At 40.0% G+C, this 27,129-nt stretch overlaps 1 protein-coding gene across 5 annotated transcripts in view; it reads right to left on the bottom strand.

Moving 5' to 3' along the window:
* The window catches only part of CNKSR2 (connector enhancer of kinase suppressor of Ras 2), a 269,014-nt gene that overhangs the window by 96,710 nt on the left and 145,175 nt on the right, over positions 1 to 27,129 (bottom strand). For all 5 annotated transcript variants that reach the window (XM_075263811.1, XM_075263813.1, XM_075263812.1 and 2 more), the window contains 4 exons: positions 26,575 to 26,708; positions 21,121 to 21,332; positions 17,507 to 17,596; positions 15,897 to 16,111 (listed from right to left, as the gene is read on the bottom strand). In XM_075263811.1, the coding sequence (XP_075119912.1) occupies positions 15,897 to 16,111; positions 17,507 to 17,596; positions 21,121 to 21,332; positions 26,575 to 26,708 (651 nt within the window). The remainder of the gene's footprint in view (positions 1 to 15,896; positions 16,112 to 17,506; positions 17,597 to 21,120; positions 21,333 to 26,574; positions 26,709 to 27,129) is intronic.

Here is a 27,129-nt window from a genome sequence, read left to right as displayed (position 1 = left end):
TAATTACAAGTGTAGCGCAGCGAGTAACACACCATTAGAGCAGGATTCTGGGCCAGTAGTTAATTAATAGAGGAACCCTGCCCTGACAAGTGCCGGAAAAAACTTTAGCAGATTTCTTCTAGCCAAAAGTATTTGGAATGAGCATTAAATGCAGAAAATATTTGTATTATTTGTCTAGAAATCTCTCAGAGGACTATTAGGCATTACTATAACATTAATATAACTATACAATAACTATAACATTATTCTGCTTCTTGGCATTAAAGTTAACATTGATATTTGTAAAGTTTAATGCCTACACATTGTGAGGAACTTAGCTCGGTAGAAGCAGTGGTGCAGACCCAAACAGTCAAGACAGGGACACAAAATAAGCAGCAAACTGGTTTATTTAGAAAAAAAACTGGAAAATAAATAAACCTTGACTTCAGGCACAAAATAAGCAAAACATAATACAGCCTTAACTTCAGGCAAAAACAAAATAAATGCCTGCTCGTCTGAGCAACTAACTAAACAGAACTGATAACCTAACTATACATGTGGCTTGCTACCAGCCACACAAACAAAATAAGCGCAATATGGTCTCAACAGACTCGGGGTTACAGAACAGAACCACAAACCTCCTTTCACCCCATGGAACTGCAATACAATGCCTTTTTCTGGCCCAGTAATGAGCCAAGGATCTACATCTGAGCTGAGGCCTACTCTAGATCCACCCTGGACCGCACATATGTCAGAAACCTAGGGCTGATATATCTGGACTCCAGTACTCTGCCTGTCTCCTTCTCACAACAATCACAATACTTAATAATTCAAACATACATAAAATTTTAGTGTGTCAACACAAGGAAGCTGCTCGTTTACTACAATATATCTAACTAGGTAGCATTTATCAGGATGGTTAGCTCACAAGGGATGGCCAGAATTGATATACATTAACTGTAAATAAACAAAGACTATGTTGACGTCTGCATTGGAGTCTCCGCAGAAAATCCTGACATCTGAACAATGGAGAGCCAGCGCTATTGTCATCATTAAAACCACCTTTTATGCCATTATTTATATTTTGAAAAAGTGCCATATCCTCAATTTTCACTGTGACCACTAAGCTTTAGAATAGACTGACACTTGGCAGCGTCATCTTTACAGCACAGACAGAAATACAATAGAGGGTAACTGTTCCTAGATAACACAACTGACCCATTATTGCATCCACTACAGATGCAATGGACTACACTACAGATGACAACTCCTCCCCAACCCCCATAGAGCATGCCTAGAGAACTCATTCATACACCTCAATGAGTCAGATCCAGGTATGTCACTTAATTTACAGGAAACTACTTTAAGATCTATCTAGGAGTGTATAACGCTTTAAAGAAGCTTTCATTGTCAACAATACAACTAGGAGCCTTACAAGATGAAGATAAAAGGAGATAGGTTTTTCTGTATATTCTATTAAAAAAAGAAAAACTCTTGCTGTTCTATTCCAATTACTTGTGTATGGGATATTCAGTGTGAAAAGATAAGTGATAATGAAAAGATATTATTCAATACTGCCCCAGTGGGTGATCAGGCATGAAAATGAATGTAGAGCTAGGGCCCGCGGCGCGCACTAGTTTATTTGCCACTATATAAAAAAAAGAAAACCCAACAAAATAATCTTCAGCGTTGTACAGAGCCGCTGTCTGCTACATCGCAAACTTACAGAAACTGAGAATCCTAATGCAGTTTCACCCAAGATATGTCACGGTACAATAACTTTACTCAATATAGAAATATGTTCTCCCGAGAAGCTGACATTATGTACCAGAAAAGATCTTCACACGTTTTGGTGTGGAAATGTTCCTTCAGTCAATTAGAACAGTGTTCTCAACCATTTTAAATTTTCTACGTCTTAGACAATAAAATGTCACCCACAAAACTATATTCCTTAAGAAACTTAGGCGACATGTACACGACTATGAGCGGGTTGGTGGGCCATGATTGAACACCATAGATGGTACATGGATGACATCTATGTGCCGCCTGTATCTCCACAGCTCTATTCACTGAGGTCATTGAGCATGGACCTGTCCTGAGTTTTGTCTCCAGCTCACATCCACGTGAAAATACACAGTTGTGTGTATTGGGCCATTAATATTGAATGCCATAAAAACACAAACATGCAAACCTTCACAAGAGTTTGCCACCTACCCCAGGAACATTAAACTGCCCCACAAAGGATTACATGGCATATTACACTGATAACTAACTTCTTCTTGCCTAGGTCAGTTTAGTACATTGTGTCAAAAATAACTTTGATGCGATATCTAAATGGAGCAATTGGTGCACTCTTTGTGGTCCTTTTGATCTCCGACCATTTGTCTAGTAGCTCCAACCCCGGCCTCTGCTCTAACACCACACAACTTCCACCTCCCACTGCCTGGTGTAGCGCAGGCATGAAAGGAAAGGGACGCCATTTTCAAGTTATTGTTTTCTCAAACAGTCATGGAAAGCAATATTATGCTGATTATCTGTGTAAGGAGTTCTATGATTCATTGAAGGCTGTTTAAGGCCTCGTTCCTATCTGCGTTGGTATTCTATCCGGGCGAGTCCACATGAGGACCCCTCCGAACGGAATACCGAGATCAACTGCAAGCCAGTGAAAGCACATGGACCCCATAGACTATAATGGGGTCCGTGTGCTTACCACCAGATCTCCGCAGGGATCATACGGGCAGGAAAGTACTCCACAATCTGCTTTTCTGTCTGCATGATTTGTGTAGGCAGCGCACGGCAAGCACACGGACCTCATGGGGTCCGTGTGCTTTCCCTGGCACAACGCTTGCAGTTGCATTCGCTATTCCATTCGGGGGAAGGGGTCCTCATGCGGACTCCCCCGGAGGTAATATCAACGCAGATGTGAACGAGGCCTTAGTGGAAGTAGCAGACTACCTTTAAGTTAAATGCAACCAGGAAAATATTACTCTGCAATGATGAAAAACAACATTAGGCCCGTTTCACATCTCCACTTGGAGACCCCCCGAACAGAAACCTATACGTATTAAAAAGCGGTTACTTTCAGGAAACCCACGGACCCCAAAGACTATGATGGAGGTTTCTGCACGAAACATGTGGCGAGAAAAGTCCTTCTTGCAGGACTTTTTTCTCTGTATGTTTCATGCGGAAACCACACGGGCCCCATTGTATTCTATGAGGTCTGCGGTTTCCAGTTAACCGCTTTTTAATGCATATAGCTTTCCGTTCGGGGGTCTTCAGGCGGACTCCCCAAATGGAAACCTGAATGCAGATGTGGATAAGGCCTAAGAGAAGTTGATGTCTCTCTATCCATGTAAAGGTTTACAGTTTTCCCACAATGCCACCGTACAATGACCCATAACTGCCCTCCAGACAATTTTAATATCCATTTCCATTATTTGTTAAAATGGATACAAGTAATTTGGGGCCATCTATTAAAAAAAAATGCAAGTATAACAAATCAAATTAGTTTTATGACCATTTTCTAAATATATTACCAGGATATAAAAATCTCCTTGTAAACAGAAGCAGACTCTCAGTGGGTGACTAATCCAATGATGACATAGGCACAGGAAAGAGCATTGCAGCAGATGGTGCTGCTATTATGTAACGTGAAAGACATTAAATAATTAGCGGCAAATGTTCTCATTCCAACAGGTGTGATGGGCTTACAAATATCCCAACTTCTAAAATGCCATTCTGTGTACATTTACCGTGATCAATAACCGTACAGACAAATGATATACATGGCACATATAATGGGAGCATGGAGTTATTTATATAAGCCTGCTGATATCTTCCCCAGTTCTGTCACTGAAAAGGGAATAGGCATTTTTTTCTATAAAGGAAGAATAAATGTGAGAACCCAGAGGGAGGCGTGGGAGTGAAGCATTCTTCAGACCAAAGGAAATAACAGTGTGGGAGGACTCTGCTTTTAATTCTAAATCCAGAAAAGAACCTCATTGTATATGCACTTCTGTTTCTGGAACATGCAATTTAAATGTGTTTACCAATTTTAGATTGATGCTTTTCACCAGATGGATTCTTAGGAGTTGCAACTTGCCTCTGATCTATCAAAATGGCCATTATACTTTGCCTTCTAGACCTTAATTTATAATGCACATAGTCGAAGACGTACAATATAATATACATTGTAGATACATTTTGCAGTTAGTACTATAAATGCACAGTGCACGCAGGAAGACCACCACCACTTCCTATACTTAGGTATACCTTGACCTATCTAGATGTCATAGAAAGGCTATCAAGCTAACATATCAGCATCCAATACAATTTGATGAAAAAATAATTGTAATAATAATAATAATTATATATATATATATATATATATATATATATATATATATATATATTTGTTTCTTTTTAATTTCAAACTGGGATCTATGATCCCCAGTGCAATATACTTTGATGCACAATACTGCAGCGCATAACACATGGGGTCACAACCAACAATGTTATTGCAGGGAATCCGAGGGGTGGGTGGGGGGTGTTAATCTGTCAGAATTGGAGTATCTTCTGACTCTCGCAGAAAGGCCTCAGCTGTGTAACACAGCCAAATGCTACAAGTAATGCTACAGAGACAGCTCCTGTACCCACGGCATTACAGTACCATTGTTAGAGGGAGGACCAGAGCCTCCACAGGGAGGCAGTCCAGAATCTTTGCAGTGTTGTGTGGGGGTTTCCAGTCTCCTCCTGAGCCTGATGGGGACTTCCAGTTTTTACCTAGGGACAGGCCGGAGCCTATTTAAGCAGGGTTCTGGCTCCGGACCGCCACTGGCTATTCAGTTGACTTAGTATCCTGATAGTAAGTGTTCCTTGATCTGATTACCTGTGTGCCTGACCCTTCTGCCTTGACCTTTGACCTTGCCTCTGTATCCTGATTCCGTACTCTGGCTATTCCTGTTAACGACCTCAGCTTACCTCTAGGCCTCTGCTCCCTGAACCCTGCTTTGTACTCTGCTACCGTTCATGTTACCAACTCGGCCTGCCTGATGTTCCACTTGGATTTCCTTCTGTACTGTGTTGCCCTCTTGCTGACGACCCGGACCATACAACTACAAATTACTCTCTGCCGCCACCTGCTGACCACCTGACCACCCCTGGTTCACTCTCCTCCACTCATACACTGTCCCATTCACGCAGGAAATGTACCGCTGACAAACAAGCAATTTTATGTCCATTAAACAATATGATAGCCAATAATACAGGTATCGGGATTGATCATTCTAATTTATAGTTGTCCACTTGCCCTGCTTCAGAACAATAAGGCTAAGTTTGTTCAGGCCCCATATGATGATATGATTTAGCCCTACATATCATTATGTAATCTGATAATAAAGTAATCCATGTATATCCCTAAAAAGGACATTTCAATAAGTCTCAGCCTGTCTCTTATACAGCTCACTTATCCTTGCAGCTGAATATAGAAAGATGAGGACTGGGTTGATGTGAATAGTGGTTCCCTGGTGACATGCCATGTTAATGGGATTTCCTGACAACTGCCAATTCACAAGAAGATTTCCAGGGAGAAATACAATTGTATCTTGTATACTGCAGGCAGAAACCTTGAATGTTATCCAGGTTCAAAATCTGTCATTCCCTGATGGATCCATCTGTATAGTGAGGGAACCGTAGGCCAATAGGCAGCATTAAACTGGAGATGAAATCTATGCCATCCATGCCTGCCAGTCCCGGAAATCCTCACTATTGTGTGTGCGCCTTTATCAGTAGTTCTTCCTTGGTCCACATTGTGGATACACAACAAAGCTGATCTGTCAGTTGACTACACTGCTCTATGCAAGGACAGCATATTACAAGGGCTGGTTCATATTTCCAATAAAGGGTGTCGGTCAACAAAACTCAGCATATCAAGCCAGCCATATAGATATATAGGTTATTGTCACCTGAATCAACTGTGTTATCCTTCTTATGAATCACTGCCTCTGTTGCACAGATATCTGTGTTTCAGACAATAAGCGAATTAGCTCTTTGGGTGTTGCTGTTGCTTAACAGATGTAAGCAGTAGTACTTGCATTGCTCCAAATATCTGATATGCATATTGACAAAATCCGTAATATCTCCGCAATGGAGGCATGAATGCAGAATTACGCTAGGTTCACACTAGAGTTTGGGATTTCGTTCTTCGGGGACTTGAAAAACAGAAACCAAATCTGCTTAAAAAGCAATTACCTGTAGAAACCGGCAGAGCCCATAGACTATAATATGGTCCACCAATTTTCTGCCCAAAAAATGTGGAGAAAAAAAGTTCTGCTTATAGGACCCTTCTCTCCGCATTTTTTAAGCGGAATGGGAGACTGAAACTCCGAATGGTAAACGAGTGCAGGTGTGAACCCAACCTAAAAGGGGAAAACACTGTTTGAGTGGCGTAACCTTAACCTATCTATCTGTGGAGCTGGTCTGATATGCTGGGGTCTGGTGACAGACTCTCTGATACAAACGACAAAATATATTCTGTCACTTGTTTATTAGGAGCAATATAAATTCAGAGGACGTAGCTATTAGTCCGGTGTATTTATTAGAGGAACATTTCCCCTATCCCTGTCAATCACAGACTTTTTGACTAACAGCCTTATATAGTAAAAGACTCATACCAGGTGGCCGCAGATGAAACTTGTACCTTTACTATCATCTATGCAGATGTTTCTTAGGAAAACTAGATCTTGCAATAAATTACACAGAACAATGGGTGTAGTACATTGTAAGCATTTAATGACTTTACAATAGTCATAAATCAATGATTCAACCACTAGAAAAAGCTTCAGCACAGCCAGCGTGTTCAGGCCAGGGCTCAGCTCAGCTGCTAAATGTATGAATTAAGCCAAAATATGGAACCATGAATCACACAGCAAATTATTACCAGAATCCCACGCACATACTATACATATTGTACATCTGTCTTTTAGGAAAGACATACTCCCTACATAGACAAAAGCTTCATTGTGGTTTGGAGCCTCCTAAATTCTAATCACATATTTTATTGATACCTATTCGGACAGGGAAAATTTATAGCAGTTCCTTACAGTAACAGTAAAGATGGTTTCCCATGCATCAGGATTTGATACAGTTTTTTAGTTCGAGCCATTAGTAGCTTCAAAAAGAATGGGAAATATAAAGGAATGATTTATACTTTTCATTCCTGATGGATCAATGTTTGGCTTTGGATCAAAAAACTGTATCAAAAACTGCATTAGTGTTTTCCAAATTGCTGTGTGAAACCACCCTGAGGCTATGGCCTCATGTTGTGAAAACAAAGCTTATTTTCCTGCATTTTTTTGAGCCAAAGTCAAGAATGGCCACAAAAGGAATGAAAAATATATAGGGAGCTCTTATTCTTCTACCTTCTGCACAATTCATTCCCAGCTTTGGCTCAAAAAAATTCAGCAAAATCTGTAGAAAAAAAAAAAAAGTATGTTTCCACAAAATTCGGCTGGTACTTTTTGTAGAGAGCTTATTGCATTTTCACTGCTTCTGACTTGACCTTGGCTGTCATTCTAGATAAACTCAAGTATTTCGATAAAATAAAGTATTGTTTTATTTGGTTACAGATGGTCCAAAATAGCGTGGCGTTTTGGTCTATCATATAGTGCATGATCACCAGCCACATAGCTTTCTCTATGGCGCTTCTCACTGGCTTTCTCCCCCAGGTCTTAGCAATCCATGTTTGATAAAAATTAGAGATGAGCGAACAGTAAAATGTTCGAGATTCGATATTCGTTTCGAGTAGCCCCTCAATATTCGACTACTCAAATCGAATATTGAACCCTATTATAGTCTATGGGGGGAAAATGCTCGTTTCAGGAGTAGGCAACACTCGATCAAATTATACTTACCAAGTCCATGAGTGAGGGTCGGGCTGGATCCTCCGAGAAGTCTTCTCCTTGCAGCGTCCCCGCGGCGTCTTCCGGCCCTTCATTCACTCTGCCAGGCATCGGGCCTGGGCAGAGCCGACTGCTCATGCCCAAACTACAAGCGGACATGCGCAGTCGGCTCTGCCCAGGCCTGATGCCTGGCAGAGTGAATGAAGAGCCGGAAGACGCCGTGGGGAAGCTGCACAGAGAAGACTTCTAAAGGTAGGAGAAGAACCAGTGTTGATTGGCCGACTGTATAGCATTTGGCCAATCAATGTTGGTTCTGCATCGAACTTTTACATTCGAATAGCGAGTGGTACTTGATCGAGTACGAGTATTTCGAATACCGTAGTATTCAATCGAATACCTACTCGATCAAATACTACTCGCTCATCTCTAATAAAGATCTAATTGATAGACTGAAATGTCACACTTTTTTTTTTAGATTGTATCATCTATGACCAATTAAAATGCTACATAATTCCACTGCAATCCTTCTAAGTGGCGAATTTATCTGGAATGGATGATGAGGGTTGGGACTTTACTCGAGCGCTCATTCTTAAGTGGAGTGATGTGTATTCATCTTTCAATGACCCTAGCTGTCAGACATTTATGAAGGAGAAGGAGTCAGTCAGAGTCAAGTTGGGAAAAATAGAGTCAGCACTATAATCAGTGGTTTAGCCTACCAACTCCACAGCCATTCTTTTTGGAAACACAGTGGGGAAAGAAAAACACAACATGTTTTACAGTCCTAGCAAAGTGAATGAGATTATAAGATTTTATTTAATGTCATCCCCACATTGCTGTAAAAAACACTGCATTGAATCCTATGCAGAGTGGAGTAGTAAGGGAGAATCACTGGCTTAGACCAACAATGGAATGAGATAGGGGCTTTCTATCACAACCAAAGCACTATACACACATCAGTACTTGTCTATATTTGTCCTGCATGGCCCTGAGGCTGTTTCTCAGTGAGAAACTCCCTAGAGCGGATTCTCCTCTGCTTTCTGTGAGCAGTGTATTGCACCTAGTACCACCTACCAACTCAGGGCCAAATGCGAACTACAAATAGAGCCTGTAGAAGGAAAACTTGCTGAAAATCCTCAAATAATGGTCAAATATAGTATTACTGCACATGTACACATAGTTTAGTACTGATTTATACAAAGTTTGTTAAAGAGAAACTTACGAGTAGTTATTTTTCAGCTTGCTGCAGGCCTCTTGTCAGAATCACTCCCACTTACAAAGAAAGAAGTCCCAATACTGCTTATATTACTAGATCTAATCATTGCTAATGATGTAAAATATTGATTATTAAAATACACGCTTTATACTTTATGCGCTAAAAGATTTATAATGCTAGCATTGTGTCCTAATAGTCTACTGTTCATTTATTTCTGAACTATAATATGAAATATTTAGCGTTTTATTAAGGCTGATATTCGCAGTTTTTCACGTCTTACGGCAATTATATAAAAAGTATTGACAGGCTGTGCTTCTACTAATGAAAACTTGCGAGGAATTTTACACAACATGGTGACAGAAGGTGTCGTGCGATATTATGTGGTATAGTATGAAACACCGCAGGCAACAGGCTGTGGACGGTTCTCCAACCTACTGTATTCACTGATATAAATCGGACCTGTCAGATGTCAGAGCTTTGTTTTTATTGTTAAGTTCAATGTCCTGAAGCTGTACACTGAAGGATATGTGAGAAATCTAATAGATCAGCAATTCTTGCTTCTGTGGTTTAGAAGGCAGTCAGGCTTTTTGTATAAAATGGAACATGTACGAAATTCCTAAGGAAATGGAGAAGAGAGGCATGTATATATCACACATAAGCGTTTCGTGCCCCAACAGCTTTCAGATCTCAGAATGATGGTGCCTAATTTCCAGTAAAATTTCAGAAGCCACCATCGTGATAAGCATGCTTGTTGGCGATCAGTTGCGATCACCATTGGAGGCTACATCCAGACAGCAGCGTAAATGTGGCATTATGGGACAGATACCAATGGACATTCTAGAAAATAAAGCACTGTTGGAATAAGGATGTAAAAATCCAAATACTTTATTCGGCCAAACTAAATACAAGGTTCCTGGATGTTCACCCAGCACTTTATAAAGGATTGAGGGCGCTGCTCCCAAGAGCTTACAATCTAAGACTATAAATATCATTAATCTTCATAACATAAATACAATACCATTTAATTACTCATAAAACCTTTTTTGAATTCCTTAGATACAAATATCACCTTCTAATCCATATATAGCAAATCTGACTTCCAAAAGGTTTCGGTTTAGATTTGCTATATATGGATTAAGAATATTTTTTGCCTGAGTTACTCATGTAACTCATGGTTTTGTTGCCAGGTAATTTTTCCTTTAGGGTGCATGTACATGGAGTAACGCTCCGCTCATTCAGACACGTAAACACGTGTCAGAGTGACCGCTGTATAACAGAATCCCATTGACTTCAATGGGTGCCGGTCTTACGCGCGCTACACATTGAAATCAATAGGAGGCTTTTAAACCCATTGATTTCAATGTGTAGCACGCGTAAGACCGGCACCCATTGAAGTCAATGGGATTCTGTATTACAGCGGTCACTGACACGTGTTTACGTGTCTGTATGAGCAGAACATTACTCCGTGTGCATGCACCCTTATATTACCTTAAGCTCATACCATTCATTTATCTGCTTATTCCACCACTTTAGGATATATGGCACAGTCATGACTGGTTCCCATTGGCTTTTAAACAACAAAGAACCATGTGTTCGAAAACACATTAGCAAGTTCTATGTGAACCTTTTATTTCAGTTTGTTTTCTCCACTATTGATTTACCAAGCCTATGTCAAGCACTTACGTGCCCAAGAGTTGGATCACAAACAATACATGCTCAGATTACATGTTACGGACAATCCAGGTCTGCCTGATTGAGATTCGATCTTACATATAGTCTAGAAGAAGGAGGGGGGAAAAAAGACAAAACAAGCGCACCCTGTGTGAAACCTAGTGTTACGGTTGGCAGGTTATATTAAAAAAATAATAAATAATAAATAACCTGCGGAGCCCACTGGGCTCTGAACCGCAGAGCACCCTGGTATGAACAAAGCCCGACAGTTAATGTCACTGCCGGGCAACTACACCATCTGGGTACAAACTGAACTAAATATATAAGTTCTCTGCAGTACAAAGCAGCCACAATTGAATTCTAAAGTCTTAGCAGTTTCTGCACTGCAAGACTAAGACAGTAACAAACTAAGACTGTGTGCTCCACATAGCTCACTAGGCCGCACCGACACCACAGACACCTGCTGTGGAGTACCACAAGTAGCAGCCAGCCTAACTAAGGCAGCACTCTGCCAACTAATGTCTGCACAGACTTACAATTTGAAGTTAAAGGCTAGCGAGGTGGGAGTTCCCTGGGCAATTACTAGGGCAACATTTCTAACCAAAGCCCTACCTAGCTAAGGCAGCTCACTGCCAAACTAAGTCTTGCACAGATATGCACAATGTGGAGTTTGAGAACCACACAGGAACCCATACACACAGATATTTTGCAAATGATACTAGGGCACTTGACAGCCCAAACCAGCCTCCTTAAATGGAGGGAAGGCGGGATTGATCAACCAGCCCAGGTGCTTCAAACCAGATGTCGATAGGCTGACACCAGTGTCAGTCAGCAGACCAACCACACCTATCGGCTGCAAGGGGATTAACCCCATGAATGCTGGACTGAACAGTTACAGTGGAATAGGCTTCAACCCTGATATTATGGCTGCACCTACTGCACAGTCCTAACACCTAGAATCAATTTTTTGTTATCTACTGACTATCTAACGAAAGCCCTTTAGAGACCTTGAGGTGGGATTCTCACCTGGAATAGTTGTGTAAAGATGCAACTACTATAACAACATCAATATTGAGGATACAGGGTTCACTAGGAAACTGTTCTTGGATCTCCAAGGCTATGCAGTAGCAAGTTACAATATGAGCTCCATAGCTCAGACAAGAACAGCAAGTACTATGTAAAATAGCCCTCCCAATTCATCCATAATAAGGTTAATCGGTAATGGGGTCAAAGTGCCAAAGTAAAAAATGAAAATAATATCATATTAATATCACATTCATATCAGATAAATCCATATATCTTCATAAATTAATATGCCAATCCATATACATTTTATAAAAATACATGTAAAAACACAAAAAAGCTGCTTCTAGACACTATATTTCATATCTCCAAGTTCAAAGTTGAGATTTTATTTATGTCTATATTGCCTGCATTATAAGCAGATGTGCTAGAATACCGCACATTTGCAGTTTGGCGCCAGCCAGCAGCTACCATATGTATATATATACACACACACACATCATTTTTTCTCTCTAAATGGTCAGTTGTGTTAAGGCAATTTTAATGTGGACCCAAAGCAGAGATTAAATCTATTGATAATTAATAAAGGCCACAATATCACACATTAATATATCTCATAAGCATAGGAAAATGTTATCAGTGGTGTGAAAAGATTTAAAGAGGACCTTTCACCACTCCAAGCCTGTGCAGCTTTCTGCACCATGTTACAGATGCAGCTGCAGAGACTCTGGTGCACTTTGAATTATTTCTGTAGCCCCCCTCGTTTTGTAGCTCTGAGCCCCGTTAATTCTGGCGCCCTGTATGTTAATTAAGGGCTTCACTGTCAGATGGGCGTTTCTGACAATGAAGAAAGCAGCTACATCAGTCTAACACTGTCCAATTAGCAGTGGACAGTGTCCAAGCTGCTTCTGGTGCGTGATCTCGGGAGTTCTCGTGAGATCAGACAGTCGTCTCTTCACAGGGCTGCACAGAATACCCGGAGAAGCGATCCAGGCCGAGTATTGAAGTGGATGAAGGAGACCTTCACTGACATTGCTACAGGTAAGTAAAGAAACCCCTACACAATGAGCATAAGTGCCCAGTACACCCTGTGGACCTAGGTCTAAGCCCCTATACAACTAGCATACAACTACAACTATAGCCCCTATGCAACGAGCAGTACCCCCAAGCAACAAGCAGTATCCCTCTATAGAGGGGTTAATGCTTGTTTCATAGGGGCTATTATGGGTTAATGCTCGTTGCCTAAGGGCTATAGGGGTTAATGCCCATTGTATAGGGGCTAGACCTAGGTCTACAGGGTGTACTGGGCACTTATGCTCATTGCTTAGGGGATTCTTTACTTACCTGTAGCAATGTCAGTGAAGGTCTCCTTCATCCACTTCAATACTCGGCCTGGATCGCTTCTCCAGGTCTTCTGTGCAGCCCTGTGAAGAGACGACTGTCTGATCTCATGAGAACTCCCGAGATCACGCATCAGAAGCAGCTCGGGCACTGTCCACTGCTAATTGGCCAGTGTTAGATTGACGTAGCTGCTTTCTTCATTGTCAGAAACGCCCATCTGACAGTAAAGCCCTTAATTAACATACAGGGCACCAGAATTAATGGGGCTCAGAGCTCCAAAACGAGGGGAGCTACAGACATAATTCAAAGTGCACCAGAGTCTGTGCAGCTGCGCCTGTAACATGGTGCAGAAAGCTGCACAGGCTTGGAGTGGTTAAAGGTCCTCTTTAAGTTACAAAATTGATCTTACACAAGAACTTTATATTCTAAGCTTTCACCCTTGGTATTGTGAAATTGGACACAAGAGGGTCAAGGAAGATCAGGATCATGTTTAGATGTGACTTTGTATTCTGCCTTCATTATAGATTATTCTGTAGCTTCTGGGTAACTTTCGACTCCATATCGCAATTAAATATCCAGAACAATAGCAACAAAGGTGAACATCAATATATGGCTGATGAAGTTGATGAAGTTTCTAAACGTATAGAAATAAAGGAAAACTCAAGACAGCGGTTTAATTATTTCTGTGACCATAAATCATTTCCTTACTGGCAGGAAAGCTGATATTGATCTGAATTCACCTATTAAATATAGGCTTCCTGCTCAAGAGGCATTCGGATTTAATACCATGTTCCTAAGCAGAAAAGAAATAGAATTTGGGGGAGATTTTATGAACAGTATGTTCTAGAATTTTGGTCTAACTTCTGCCAAAAAACTGCCAAGTGTTTTTAGACATTTTTTAGAAATGTGTGTTGGTCAAAACTTGGGTTAGGAGGAAATTCTCATAGAGGAGGTGTAGAGACGGAAAAATATAATGTATAAAGTGCACGGCTCTCGCAAAATGTTCAGATACAACCAAGTTTCATTTTTTCCATAAAGTGATAACATAAAATGAACCAACTCCACCTCAAAATCATCTCCAGAATACGCCTTTTCCTTACTAGAGATACATTAAAGACACTTAGTGTGGCCCTGATTCACTCTCGCCTTGACTACTGTAACTCCTTACTAATCGGTCTTCCCCTCACTAAACTCTCCCCTCTACAATCTATTCTGAATGCAGCAGCCAGGCTCATCTATCAGGCTAGATACTACAGCGATGCCTCTGGTCTGTGTCAGTCACTACATTGGTTGCCTATTCACTGCAGAATACAATATAAGGTTATCACACTCATCCACAAGGCTCTCCACAATGCTGCACCTCCCTACATTTCCTCCCTCATCTCTGTCTACCGCCCAACCCGTGCTCTCCGTTCACTCAATGACCTAACACTTACATCCTCTATTATCAGAACCTCCCACGTTCGTATACAAGACTTCTCCCGAGTTGCACCACTTCTCTGGAATGCTCTACCCCGGACAATCAGATTAACTGCCAATTTCTACATCTTCAAGCATAAACTAAAGAAACACATTTTTTCAGACAGGCCTATCACAATTCCTAATGTAAACCATTCTGTACCATAATTAGAATCCCTAAAATGAACTCTTCTCTGTTCATGCGCCCACATTTCCCCACATGATATGATGCCGTTTCAGGCTAACTTTATATGTCCAGGCACCATCCACATGTTAAAGGACATGACTGGTGACGGCTCATACAGTTTTATGTTTGGGCAATGACAGTAATCTCTATTATAAAATTGTCTGACCATTGTATAAGCAATATCGCCCCTGCTACCTCTTGTGTCACCCACCTCTACCTCATAGATTGTAAGCTCTTGTGAGTAGGACCCTCAGTCCCATTATGTGAAGTGACTATTTCTTTGTAATGTATCCTTTTGTCTGTACTTGAACCCTACAAATTGTACAATGCTGTGGAATATGTTGGCGCTATATAAATAAAATGTATTATTATTATTATTATTATTATTATTAGACACATTTATGAACTTGTATAGAAAAGTGGCCAGGGCCTATCTTATGGCAAATTGTACTACAACTAATAAGTGATTTAAAGATAGCATAGATAGTCTAACTTATGGCAGATTTATCAAACATTGTTAAACACGACAATAAATCTGGCTCAGGTTAAGGACTGCCCAGTTTAAAGTCTGTCTAAAACTTAAACAGCACTATAAAGAAGAAGAGAAAAAAAAAGGGCAACAAGATTAAGCAAGTGAAACAGAGGGGGCAACGGAGGGACAGTGAGAATCTGCAGCTGCATGCCCTTTATCTTCTATTTAATACATTACTTTAGATTAAGACAGATACATAACCTTGCAACTTACACTATTTAAAACAGAACTTCAGGTTTTCTATGACGCCAAATACAACATATATATTCAATGATTCTCAAATTAATGCACAGTATCATAACATACAAGCTGGAAATTTAAAAGGGTTGCCCCCCAAATCCTAATTTGAATGGAGCAATGGTAGGCCATGTGCACAACTTCTTCAATAAAAATATATGGGATTGATGAAGATAGGCAAATGCTGTCCCATCAGTCCCATAATGATCGAATGAAGATCTATCACATATATACAGTTGACGCTATAGTCATTCTTATGATGGGTGGAGGTTTCTTCTCCTGTAGAGAATAAGCTTTGATTGTGGAAAAATCACTTGGATATATAGAAATTAACAAGACCAAAACCATACTACTCACATGATATGAAGCTGTATCTGCTACCGATGGGCTGACCACATCTTGCCTTAAGGAATCCATTTGTGCTCCAGAAAGTAGGCCATAGTGACTTGGGCTGGTATTTTTCTCTCCTTTCTTTTTGGATTTCTTCCCGGTATCCTTTTTGGTGTTTCTCTGCATCATAAACTCTTCTTGAATTATTTTGTCATTGCTCATGTATCGGAGAAGAGAACTTTCTGAGCAAAATGGAAAGAAAGACTTCAAGGACCTCAAGTTACTTAGAGGAAAGCAAAGATAAATTAAAACTTTGGAGAAGATGTTACTATAACATTGCCCTGCTGTAGACCAGAGAAAATTACATTTATGTTCAGTTACAGATAAATTACAATGACTACTTCTTCCCATAGGGCACTATGTCAAAGGATGCTTTTGGGATTTGTTCTCATTGTACATGGCTACTGTATTTACCAGACAGTTTAAATGTATTTCAAGCAATAAAAGATTACATCAGAACCAAAAATTATAGGCCCTCGAGGCAATTCACGATGCTGAGAAAAACCGGAACATTTTCCAAAGACAATGTGAAGTATATTCTTTTCTGAACTCCATTCTGTTGGTTATCAGATTGAGGTTACAGTTTACAGAACACGCTGCTATATTCAGGTATTCTGTGCAAGAAAGCAGTAATGAGGCATCGCTGTTACTTCTTCAAGTTAAAACTGGTATTATATTAAATATTGTGAGTATTTAACATGAAAATAATTCTTTATTAAAAATTAAAAGATTATTCTAAATATTTGTATTTTATTTTTACTTCTAAAAAATAATAATTGTGAAAAAAAATCTTTCCAACCAAATATTTGGATTATGAACTGGCATATACAGATATAGATATATCTGTGTATACCAGTAAATTATGTGTAGCCTCCCTACGCCTGTGGTTCATTGCTTGTGTTTCTGCCTCCCATACTGTCCAGGAAGGGACAGGATACGAGATAAGGCTGAGAATTAAGAAATGTACCATGAATAGAGTAAGGGAAGGACCATCCTCCATGGTGAAAACAAAGTGATGTCTACTGGAGACTGTCAGACATGGGTAAGTAGCAATGTGCTCCACTTCCCCCAGTGGCACTTGCATGACCTTGCCCGTTTTTAAGACTGGCCCCCTTCCAAAACATACGGCAGGAAATTATTACTATACAATGGACCAAAAAAAAAAAAAGGCTACTTTTTGTGATACATACTTTAAATGGACAATGACTATACAGGGGCATACAGTATGGTGGAGCTTTCCAAAAAATACTTTCAACATAAGGATTTGATAAGATTTGACTATAGCCCAAGATGTCAAGCAGCTACAAAATCCAAGAAACTGAAGATGTTTTTCATGCTAGCCCTAACCACAATTTTGCTTTTTCCTATACTACTTCTACACTGGCTGTCAACATGGTACTTTGCCTAGAAATGCAGTCATATAGGGCCAAGCGGTTTGCTATTCAGAAATCTATGGAAAACTGAGTGAAACTGGGCATATAATTCTCGTAATACTCTGAAAAACAATCACCAGTTCTTTACAACCTTTTAATAGATCAGAGAATATGTATTTTATATATTCACAATACTTGGCTTACCTCTTCTACTATCTCGTTTCATCTTGCTCGGTTCTTCATAATCTCCAACCCAGTTATATTCTACAGGCATAGATATTGGTCTTAATTTACCTACATTAAAAAAAAAAATCTCTTGGTTCCAAGTTGAAAAATCATATAGTATATGAGACGCTGAATACTCAGAAAAGACCATTAACATCAAAGCATAGTGGTTTGCCCATTGACATGGAGCTCATAAGGAAAGTGCTGGGCCCCCATTCTACTGATCTCTGGGGGATAGGCAATAAGTGTGGAAAACTCCTTTAGGCTAGAGCCCCGTTCACACTACTGCCGCTGTCTGTCCAGCTTCAAAACCCAGTTATTTGAATGCGTTTTTAAAGGTAAACGTCAATGTCCGTATGCAGCTTCCCTACCTGGAAACTGTTTTTTTTTTTTGTTTGTTTTTTTTGCATGGACACAAAGTCCTGCATATCTGACTTTGTGTCCAGGCAAAAAAACGCTGTCCAGGTGGAGAAGCTGCGTACGGACACCGGTGGTTACTTATACATACCCATTCAAATTAATGGGTTTTGAAACGGACCACCAGCAAGCCATCCCCTGTCCAGTTTCCGTGGAGTTTAGGACGAAAACCCCAGAGAGGACAGTGGCGGTAGTGTGAATGCAGAAGGATGCAGAGGGAAGAAAGTAACAAATTAAGTGAGACCTGACATATTTAGGTATATTTAGGTCTACATAGAGACTGCGTACATTAAAATTGAGCATTAAAATTGCTGCAATAGTGCACACAGTCAGAGAATGTTACGACAACCGGCTTTAGATACCTAAAGTATTTCCGAAAATTACTACTAACATCTTTATGCAAATTACATATTTCAGGGCGAATATAAGCCTCTAACACCTTAAACAAAACTTAATTAAAATGTATGATTTTGTAAAGCTGTTGGTATAATTTATATATCTGGAAAGTTCTTTTCAAAATTGAAATGAGAATCCTCTGCATATTCTGAGACAAAGGTGCTCATTTCCATCCATGCTAAATTAAAGTTTCGGAACAAGACCTTAGCAGACAATAGTCACTTAACATGATGAAAGACTGTGTGTTCTTTTGGAAAACGCGACTGTTATTTAAAGGATAAATACCATCTGTGAAAACCAACAGCGAGGACTGGAAGGAGACATTGTGTTAAATGTTACTAGGAAGGAGGTAAGAACATCTTTGCATGGTTTTCTATATTGTGTTGGACTGCTGACTGGAACCAATGCCAATTTTGTAAGTGATGTCAACAGAAGGAACCATTTTGTAGTAGATGGTTTATAATTTTGACTTTGTCTTATAGAATTATGCTGTAAAGACTTAAAACATTACAAAAAGATTTCAGAACAAATAGATAGGGTTAATTACACATCATCCAAAAGGGAGGAGAACCAACAATAGAAGTGGATGGTGAGACCAGCTGATTTGTAGATTCACATCTCTGTTCATTCTGCTGGTGGCCACCACAAAACTCACTTTTGTAGATCTGGAAAAAAAAACCATCTTTGATGTAATATGTAAATTAGGCACATGGTGCACTGGGGGATGGCCTTGAGTTCTTTGGAGCACTGCTCTTGCACTCAGACCATACCATTTCAGTGGGAAATAATTCTTCCTTTAACCAATCCTGCCTGAGCAGCAAGAGTGGTGAAGACTAGAGATGAGCGAGTAGTACTCGATCGAGTAGGTATTCGATCGAATACTACGATATTCAAAATATTCGTACTCGATCGAGTACTACTAGCTGTTCGAAGTTAAGATTCGATGCAGAACCAGCGTTGATAGGCAGAATGCTATACATTGCCAATCAACGCTGGTTCTTCTCTTACCTTTAGAAGTCTTCTCCCTTCGCAGCGTCCTTGCGGCGTCTTCCGGCTCTGCATTCACTCTGCCAGGCATCAGGCCTGGGCAGAACCGACTGTGCATGTCTGCTTGTAGTGCCGGCATGCGCAGTCAGCTCTGCCCAGGCCCGATGCCTAGCAGAGTGAATTCAAGGCCGGAAGAGGACGGAGGGACCCTGCGCAGGGAGAAGGATCCAGCCTGACCCTCACTCATGGACTTGGTAAGTAGAATTTGATCGAATCTTGCGTACCCCAGAAATGAGCATTTCCCCCCATAGACTATAATGGGGTTCGAAACCTGTTCGAACAGTCGAACAGTGTGCGGCTGTTCGAATCGGATTTCGAACCCCGAACATTTTAGTGTTTGCTCATCTCTAGTGAAGACCCATTCCCAGTGCACCAAAGGAATTTGCATAAAACTTCAAAGTAGTTATTCTCCAAATCTACAAAAGTGACATATACAACAAAGTTATACCGTTTATTACTGTTATATCCTCTGCAATGTGGTGGTAGCAGTTCAATATGCTTGGGGAATGGATACACTCCCTTTAAAATGGGAATAGTCAAGAACAAGGGTTATGGTTTTCCCATATGCAGTATTTTCTATTTTTTTGTTGTAAGTAATCGACATAAATACTAGAACTTGCCAACAACAAGGTTCTAATATGAAAAGGTTCAAAGGATCACAAAAGCGACAACAGCCCTGGGCAGAGTTTGGAAGTGCCAATAGAGGTTTAATGAATGTCACTCTGCTTCACATTTCCTGCAGGTAATTTTAGGACATGTAACAGATGACACACCTCTTGATACATTATAAAGGGTCTACGAAATGTAAAAATTCTATTCCTATTCCTATAAGCCCACTGAAGTACATAGCAATATTCCTCTCTCCTAAGCTAAAATAATCACAAAGATTTATTTAGTTCTGTGTATGAAGCTTCTGAAAATGTTTGGGCTTTCTTCCTGAGCACACAGTGTGGCTCTAGTCACTGCTCATTAAAATCTTCTCATACACTGGAGCCAATGATAACACAGTACAAGTTATTTTTAAACACTTCTTAAATGGAATAAAACACATTAAAACAGAGCCGAGCTGCATAAATATATCTTGTGATCATATTTCCAAGAGTTACGCCTCCGGATAGATTCATTGATTTAAATTCATCACAGAGACACAAAGCAGTGAGTGGCATTAAAGGGGACATGTCAGGACCCCTTGTCTGATAAAGTGGCTATCATTTTGGCTCAATTCCAAAAAGCCACTTTACTGCTTGTTTTTTCTGTATGTGACTGAGAACATCAATTTTTACTTAAAAGCCAACATCTACATAAAAAAGCAAACGTATGTCTTCGTCATAATCTCCCATCAAATTTCCAAATCGGCTAACAACCACTATTGCATGCCCTACTTGCAAATGCTCCATCTCCATAACTTCTCTAGTGCTGCACATATATTCTAGAATCATAGACAACTCCCTCATATTGCAACTCCAGTACTACAAATCTTAACAAATTACATTGTGCTAAGGATAATGTGTCAGCACTGCCAATATGGGAATGCAATGGGAAATACTTTTACCCAAAATAAGAATAAATAAATAATTCTGTAGAATCTTTTCTTAGAACAGTGCATTATGCTGTTGGTCTGCTATCGCTCCTAGAAATGTATGAATACGTACATTGTTGTCCACCCTGATGTAAGGTGCCACCATAGATACGTCATGATAACAAACACATTGACCGTCAGCACTGCCACTTACCATATGTTGGAGTACTTTCTCGACGACTCTGCATGCTGGCTCTTCCTTTGTCATATTCATAGCAATATAGAACTGCATCTTCTTCTACAGTGTTAAACCGTTTCCGATATTCCTGGTCCAGAAACGAGTTTGGAGACTCCGATCCTTTTGATACTGGTTTTCCAACTATATGACGGCTCACATCCTCACATGGTAAATTGCCTTTCTCATCTCTTAGACAAAAAAATAAAAATAAATTTTATATATATATATATATATATATATATATATATATATATATAAACACCATGTTTCCCCAAAAATAAGACAGTGCCTTATATTACATTTTGGTTGTAAAGATATGCTATGTCTTATTTTCAGGGGGATACGTTTGCTCCGCAAAGACTGCATGAAGAAAAACATTGCAGCACGCTGAACGCTGTGTGCGGTGCTGTGGGTGTACAGGAAAGCCGGCTGCTGCCTCTGCTGTGATACCTTACGTTGTATCCACTGTTCCTGCTGCTGTGGTATGAGTTGGGACAGTGGACCCCCCACAGTATACAATTCTTAGTGTATGCACAGCGGGCATCTCCCAGCTCATCCTATAGCAGCAGGAACAGTAGATACAATGTATGGTATCACAGCAGCAGCAGCAGCGTACCTGTGCACACGAAACATCACAAACAGTGTTCAGCTGGCTGCAATGTTTTTCTTCATACAATCTTTGCGTAGAAGGATTATTATTATTGGGGGATGTCTTACTTTCGGGGGTGCCTTATATTAGGCAATTCAACAAAACCTCTGCTATGTCTTACTTTCGTTGATGACTTATTTTAGGAGAAACAGGGTGTGTATATATATATATATATATATGTGTGGTTTTTTCAACCATTATAATTCCATTCTAAATGTCATATTTACTTCAATATATTATTTTTCTGTTCATGTAGCCATATGAGGGTTTGTTTTTGGACATGACATATTGTACTCCTAAAGGCACCGTATAATGTTCCATGTAATACAACAGGTGGATTGAAGAGAAAACAAAGTTGAGGCGCTTTCTTATGATTTTGTTTTTTTACTGTTTTTGTTTTTACAGTGTTCATTGTGTGGTAAAAATGACACATTATCTTTATTCTTCAGATCAATATAATTACAATTATATCAAATTTATGAAGCTTTTATGCTGTTTTAATACCTTTAAAAAAATTAAACCCTGCCATGTTCTATCACCCATAACTGTTTTTATGTTTCCTTCTACATAGGTTGTAAAATTATAGGAATTAAAAATTCTAAATCATTTCCTTTACAACTTTATTAATAAAAATAAAGAAAAACCCTAGATATTGCTATATCTCATAATGCATGAATCAATAAAACATAAAAGTATTTATCCTGTAAGGTGAACGCTATAACCGGGTGAAAAAATTCTAAATAAATGACTTGTTAAAAACTACAACTTCCTCGAAAACATGTAAGATCCCTTACACTTTGTTCACATCTGCGTTCAGTATTCCGTTTGGGGAGTCTGCATGAGGACCACCTGAATGGACTACTGAACGCATTTGCAAGTGGTGTGCAGAGAGAGCACACAGACTCCATACACTATAATGGGGTTCATGTGCTTGCTGCGCACTGCCCGTACAAATCATGCCGTCGGGAAATTAGATTGTGAACTACTTTCTTGTCCGCATGATCCCTGCGGAGATCTGGCAGCAAGCACATGGACCCCATTTTAGTCTATGGGATTCGTGTGCTTTCACTGGCACACCACTTGCAGTTGCGTTTAGTATTCCATTCGGGTGGTCCTCATGCAGACTCGCTCGCATGGAATACCAACACAGATGTGAACGAGGCCTTACTCAGCTCTGTACTGTACATGGAAAGAGTTATGTGCAGCATATAGATATCATATTATTTTTGCTGCACAGTGAACAATGTATTACAAAACCCATAAGAAGGTGCAATTGTGCTTTCTTTTTTTTTTACAATTCCACACCATATATCTTTTTTCCATCTTCCCAGTACATTGTAAAGAATATTAAAGAGGACCTTTCCCGTTCTGTGCCCCCGCTGAAGAGCTATTGGTGCCATCAGAAGGGTGTTTTTATTAGTCAGTCAGGAACGTCCTTCTTCACAGCAGCGTCTATAGCGCGATACTGTGAGAGCGGGGAGGAACGCCCCCTTCCTCTGCTCACAGTGCTCGTCCATAGACGAGTATTATCAGGAGGGGAGGGGGCGTTCCTCCCCGCTCACACAGTAAAGCGCTATAGACGCTGTTGTGAAGAAGGACGTTCCTGACTGACTATTGAAAACGCCCTTCTGATGGAGAAGAGCTATGGTACTGGCACCGATAGCTCTTCAGCGGGGGCACAGAATGGGTAAGCTGACAGTGCGCTGAATTCGGCGCACTGTTGTCTTTCTAGCGGTATATAAAGCCGTCTGTTCCCCAACTGATGAAAGGTCCTCTTTAAATAATGCCATTATGAAGTACATTTTGTCCTGCAAAAAAATAAGCTCTCGTACAACTGTGAACAGATGACTATAAAAGGAAGTCAGTAAAAAATTAAAACGGCTGTAAAGGGAAAGCGTCAAGTATTATTATACCATAAATTGTAATTCCATAGTACTGCAGTCTGTGCTAAAATCCCTGCGTTACTCAGGCCCTACCAGGGAGCCTTCATAAAGCTCCTGCTGGCCATAACAAATAAGCAGCTCCTCAACATGCAGGGCATTTTGTAAGTGGAAGGAGCCACCTTCCTCATAATAATCTTCAGATGCTATACTCGCAATCAGATATTACCGGTTGAGATTGTGTCTCTGCATATGTCGGCGTTAACAGCACCAGACTGTGTAGGGACACAACCAATTGATCAGGTGAATGATAACATCCATCGTTGGAGGAATAAAGGAAGAACAACACAACAATTATGCAAAGAAATTATGTTTATGATCTTCTGTTCCATGTGGAATACAAGTATTTACAAAAACTTAGACGTTACGAGAGGTGACAGATCTTATTGAAGGATTTAAGGAATATATGTTTATATTGTAAGGACATTGTTTTCTATACTGTCCAGTTTTCCTAGGTGGTCCTACTGGTAATGGGGGTTCAGAGCAGTGGAGGAGTGAAGTAGTGTAGTTTTAGTCTTATCAAAGTGTAATCTTGTGTAACATTGTAGCCATTTATGTATATGTTTGTATATTTTACTTGTATATTTTGGAAGCACCCATGTTGGAAACACATTACCCTCCTGCAGTCTCAGTACAGCAAGTTATTTGTGCGTTACAGAAATAGCAATAAATTGGAGCTAATGTCAGAGAAATGTCAATAGACTACGACAGTCTCCAGAAAGTGATGCAGTACGACTACAATTCCCCTAAAACTGAGAAAACAAGCACCATTTATTAAGGATCTCCTTGGTGATATGATCCTGTTCAGAACAAACAGCAATATAAAATATATTTTTCATACATACAGTCATTGGTAGTTTGAGGTTTTGGTGCTTATACTACAAATTACTCTTAAAATGTAAAAACTAATGAGAAACCTCTTGTATAGAACAGAAGTGAATATTATTTTACGTATTTACTATGTAATTCCTGCTGCTTATATAGCACCAAAATACTCAGCCTCACTGTACAGATATTGTGCCCCAGTGGGGGTCACAATCTAATTTCGCTATCACACGCGCACTATGGTAAGTGCCATAGAAAGCCAATTAACCCAGCAGTCTGGTTTTGCATTGAGTTTATTTACATGTATTACTTACAAAATAACTTGCTAATTTTTAACGTATTTTATACAATGTAATTTTTATGTAAATATATTTGATATATATATACAATTAACCCACTGTAACTCAAAAGAACAATGTACAGTCTCTTAACAGGAAGACTTCAGCTAAAGTATCATTTTACCTAGGAGACATACAGAAATAACTCAACGACGTATATATGGTGCTCACCCCTCAATGGGCATTACAGTATGATAACTGTTGACTTGTCTATTCGATTATTTGTGGGTAGCGTATGGATGGATGAGTACTCACAAGAAGAAATTATAAAGGCTTTCATCATACTGGACTGCGGAGCCAAGTACATTCGTCTAAATTACAACTTCTCTTTAGTGAAAGGCTTGGACAGGTTTTTAATTTTTAATTTCTATTAATTCATTTGCAATATTATGCATGAAAGAGAGTCTGACGGTGGCAAACTAGATATGAAATGACACACATGGACATGCAGAGACATTTACCCTGAACCAAATGGTAGCTTTGTTAAGGAAGAAAAATTTCCGACATAAAATCACTTTTTTGGAAATATTCTAGAGACTGTAAGTGGTCCTTGGGGTGTTACACTAGCCACAGCAGTCCCACTACCAGGAAGAAAGGTACTATTCTCTAAGATTGCCCATATTAAGGGGATTGACTTCATGAAAGACACTCATGCCTGTGTATCCTTCTCTTGAAATTTCACGCCTACCCATCTCAGACTGGTGTCCTGAGACTTGTCAGAGAGAACTGAGAATAAAAGAAAAAACAGAATCGAGCGGATCCTCGTGTATTACCACTGGCAAGGGTGGAGAGTAAAAGACAAATGGCTCCTCACCTGGCAGGGTTGTGAGAGTGTCACAACAACCCTTTCAGCATATATTGCTCACTGCAAAGGTGAATAATGGAACACCTTTATTAGCGCAACACGTCCACAAGGCTGGTCCACACTATCTTGTTGTACTGGGCATCTGCTTGGATACACCACAGGGACCTCAGGAGAACAGGATAATGTGGACCAGCCTTGTGGGCGTGTTGTGCTAATAAAGGTATTCCATTATTCCCGGGTGAGCGCTGTTTTCTTGCCGATTCCTTCGAGGAGGCTGGTCCACATTATCCTGTTGTCAGAGAGAGGCACAGCGGAGTACTTGTACCAGATAAGAACCAAATTGCACAGGTGCAGGATTTCAAGAACAAGGTGTGCAGGCCTAGGGGACACTCATGAAGTCCATCACAGTAATAGCAGCTGAAGGTGATAATTTACCACTGCGAGCTGCGGCACTTACTTCCATCATAAAACCCAAAGTACCACTTGCAGGTGATTTTGTCCATGCTGGGGCATCTTTTTGCCACCATAAAGGTAGGGTTTTGTTCAATATGAATGGATCTACATGACCAAGTGTGTCATTTCATGTTGAGTTTGCTGCTGACATAGTCCATGTAACACACATATTATTTTACTAAAATCGGGAAAAAACTACATGGTCTTGTTTGGGTATTCATTACACTCATTTTTTGTTCATGCCTGTTCTATGCATGCCGTTTACAAGTCCATCTGCTTTGTACTGGCATTACTGTTTGTGAAGCAATGTAATAAAGTTGTGTTCACAATTCCCCATCTTGACCTGTCTGTTTATACCAAGGCATGCAGCACTGTAAGTAAAGTTAGCCATGATGATATAATATAATCCTTTGATCATACCTTGGAGTGTAGGGCTCAGCCGGGGGTGGGGGAATAAAAAGATCCTGGAGTGCAGAACTGTCCCTCTTTGTAGGTGTGCTGATTGTGCTTGATGGCGTTGCGGCGCCACTCGTAGGGCTCCTTGGTATTAGGGGCTGGAATTGAAAGAAAAATAATATTTATTTTAAATACTGGTATAAACCAGGCTCAACTAATATTTTTCTCTGATACAGTTTGAAGCTGAGAATCAAAAATACAATGTATTTGCTTTACCTTTGTTTGACAAAATTGTGTCACTTGTGTGGCGCTAGAATTGACAATACACTAGACAATTGTCAATGTCACTAAATGTCAAAAACAGCGACCATTTGATAAATAAGGACAGGCAATGTATTCAAAATACACAATATGCAGTAGATATTAGACCCCACGTACTGTAAGTTTGCTCTCCTTTTTCATTATATCTTTAAGCAATACTGTGTGTGACTTGGAGTGACTTCAAGGCGACTTTAATCCACCCACACAAGCATTACCAGTGGAGAACAGGATAAAAATGGAAAAAGTGTAACCGGGAAG

This window comes from Leptodactylus fuscus, chromosome 2 (assembly GCF_031893055.1).
Source record: "Leptodactylus fuscus isolate aLepFus1 chromosome 2, aLepFus1.hap2, whole genome shotgun sequence".
NCBI lineage: Eukaryota > Metazoa > Chordata > Amphibia > Anura > Leptodactylidae > Leptodactylus > Leptodactylus fuscus.
The sequence above is the reverse complement of the archived record's forward strand: the minus strand, read 5'-3'. Positions and strand labels throughout refer to the sequence as shown.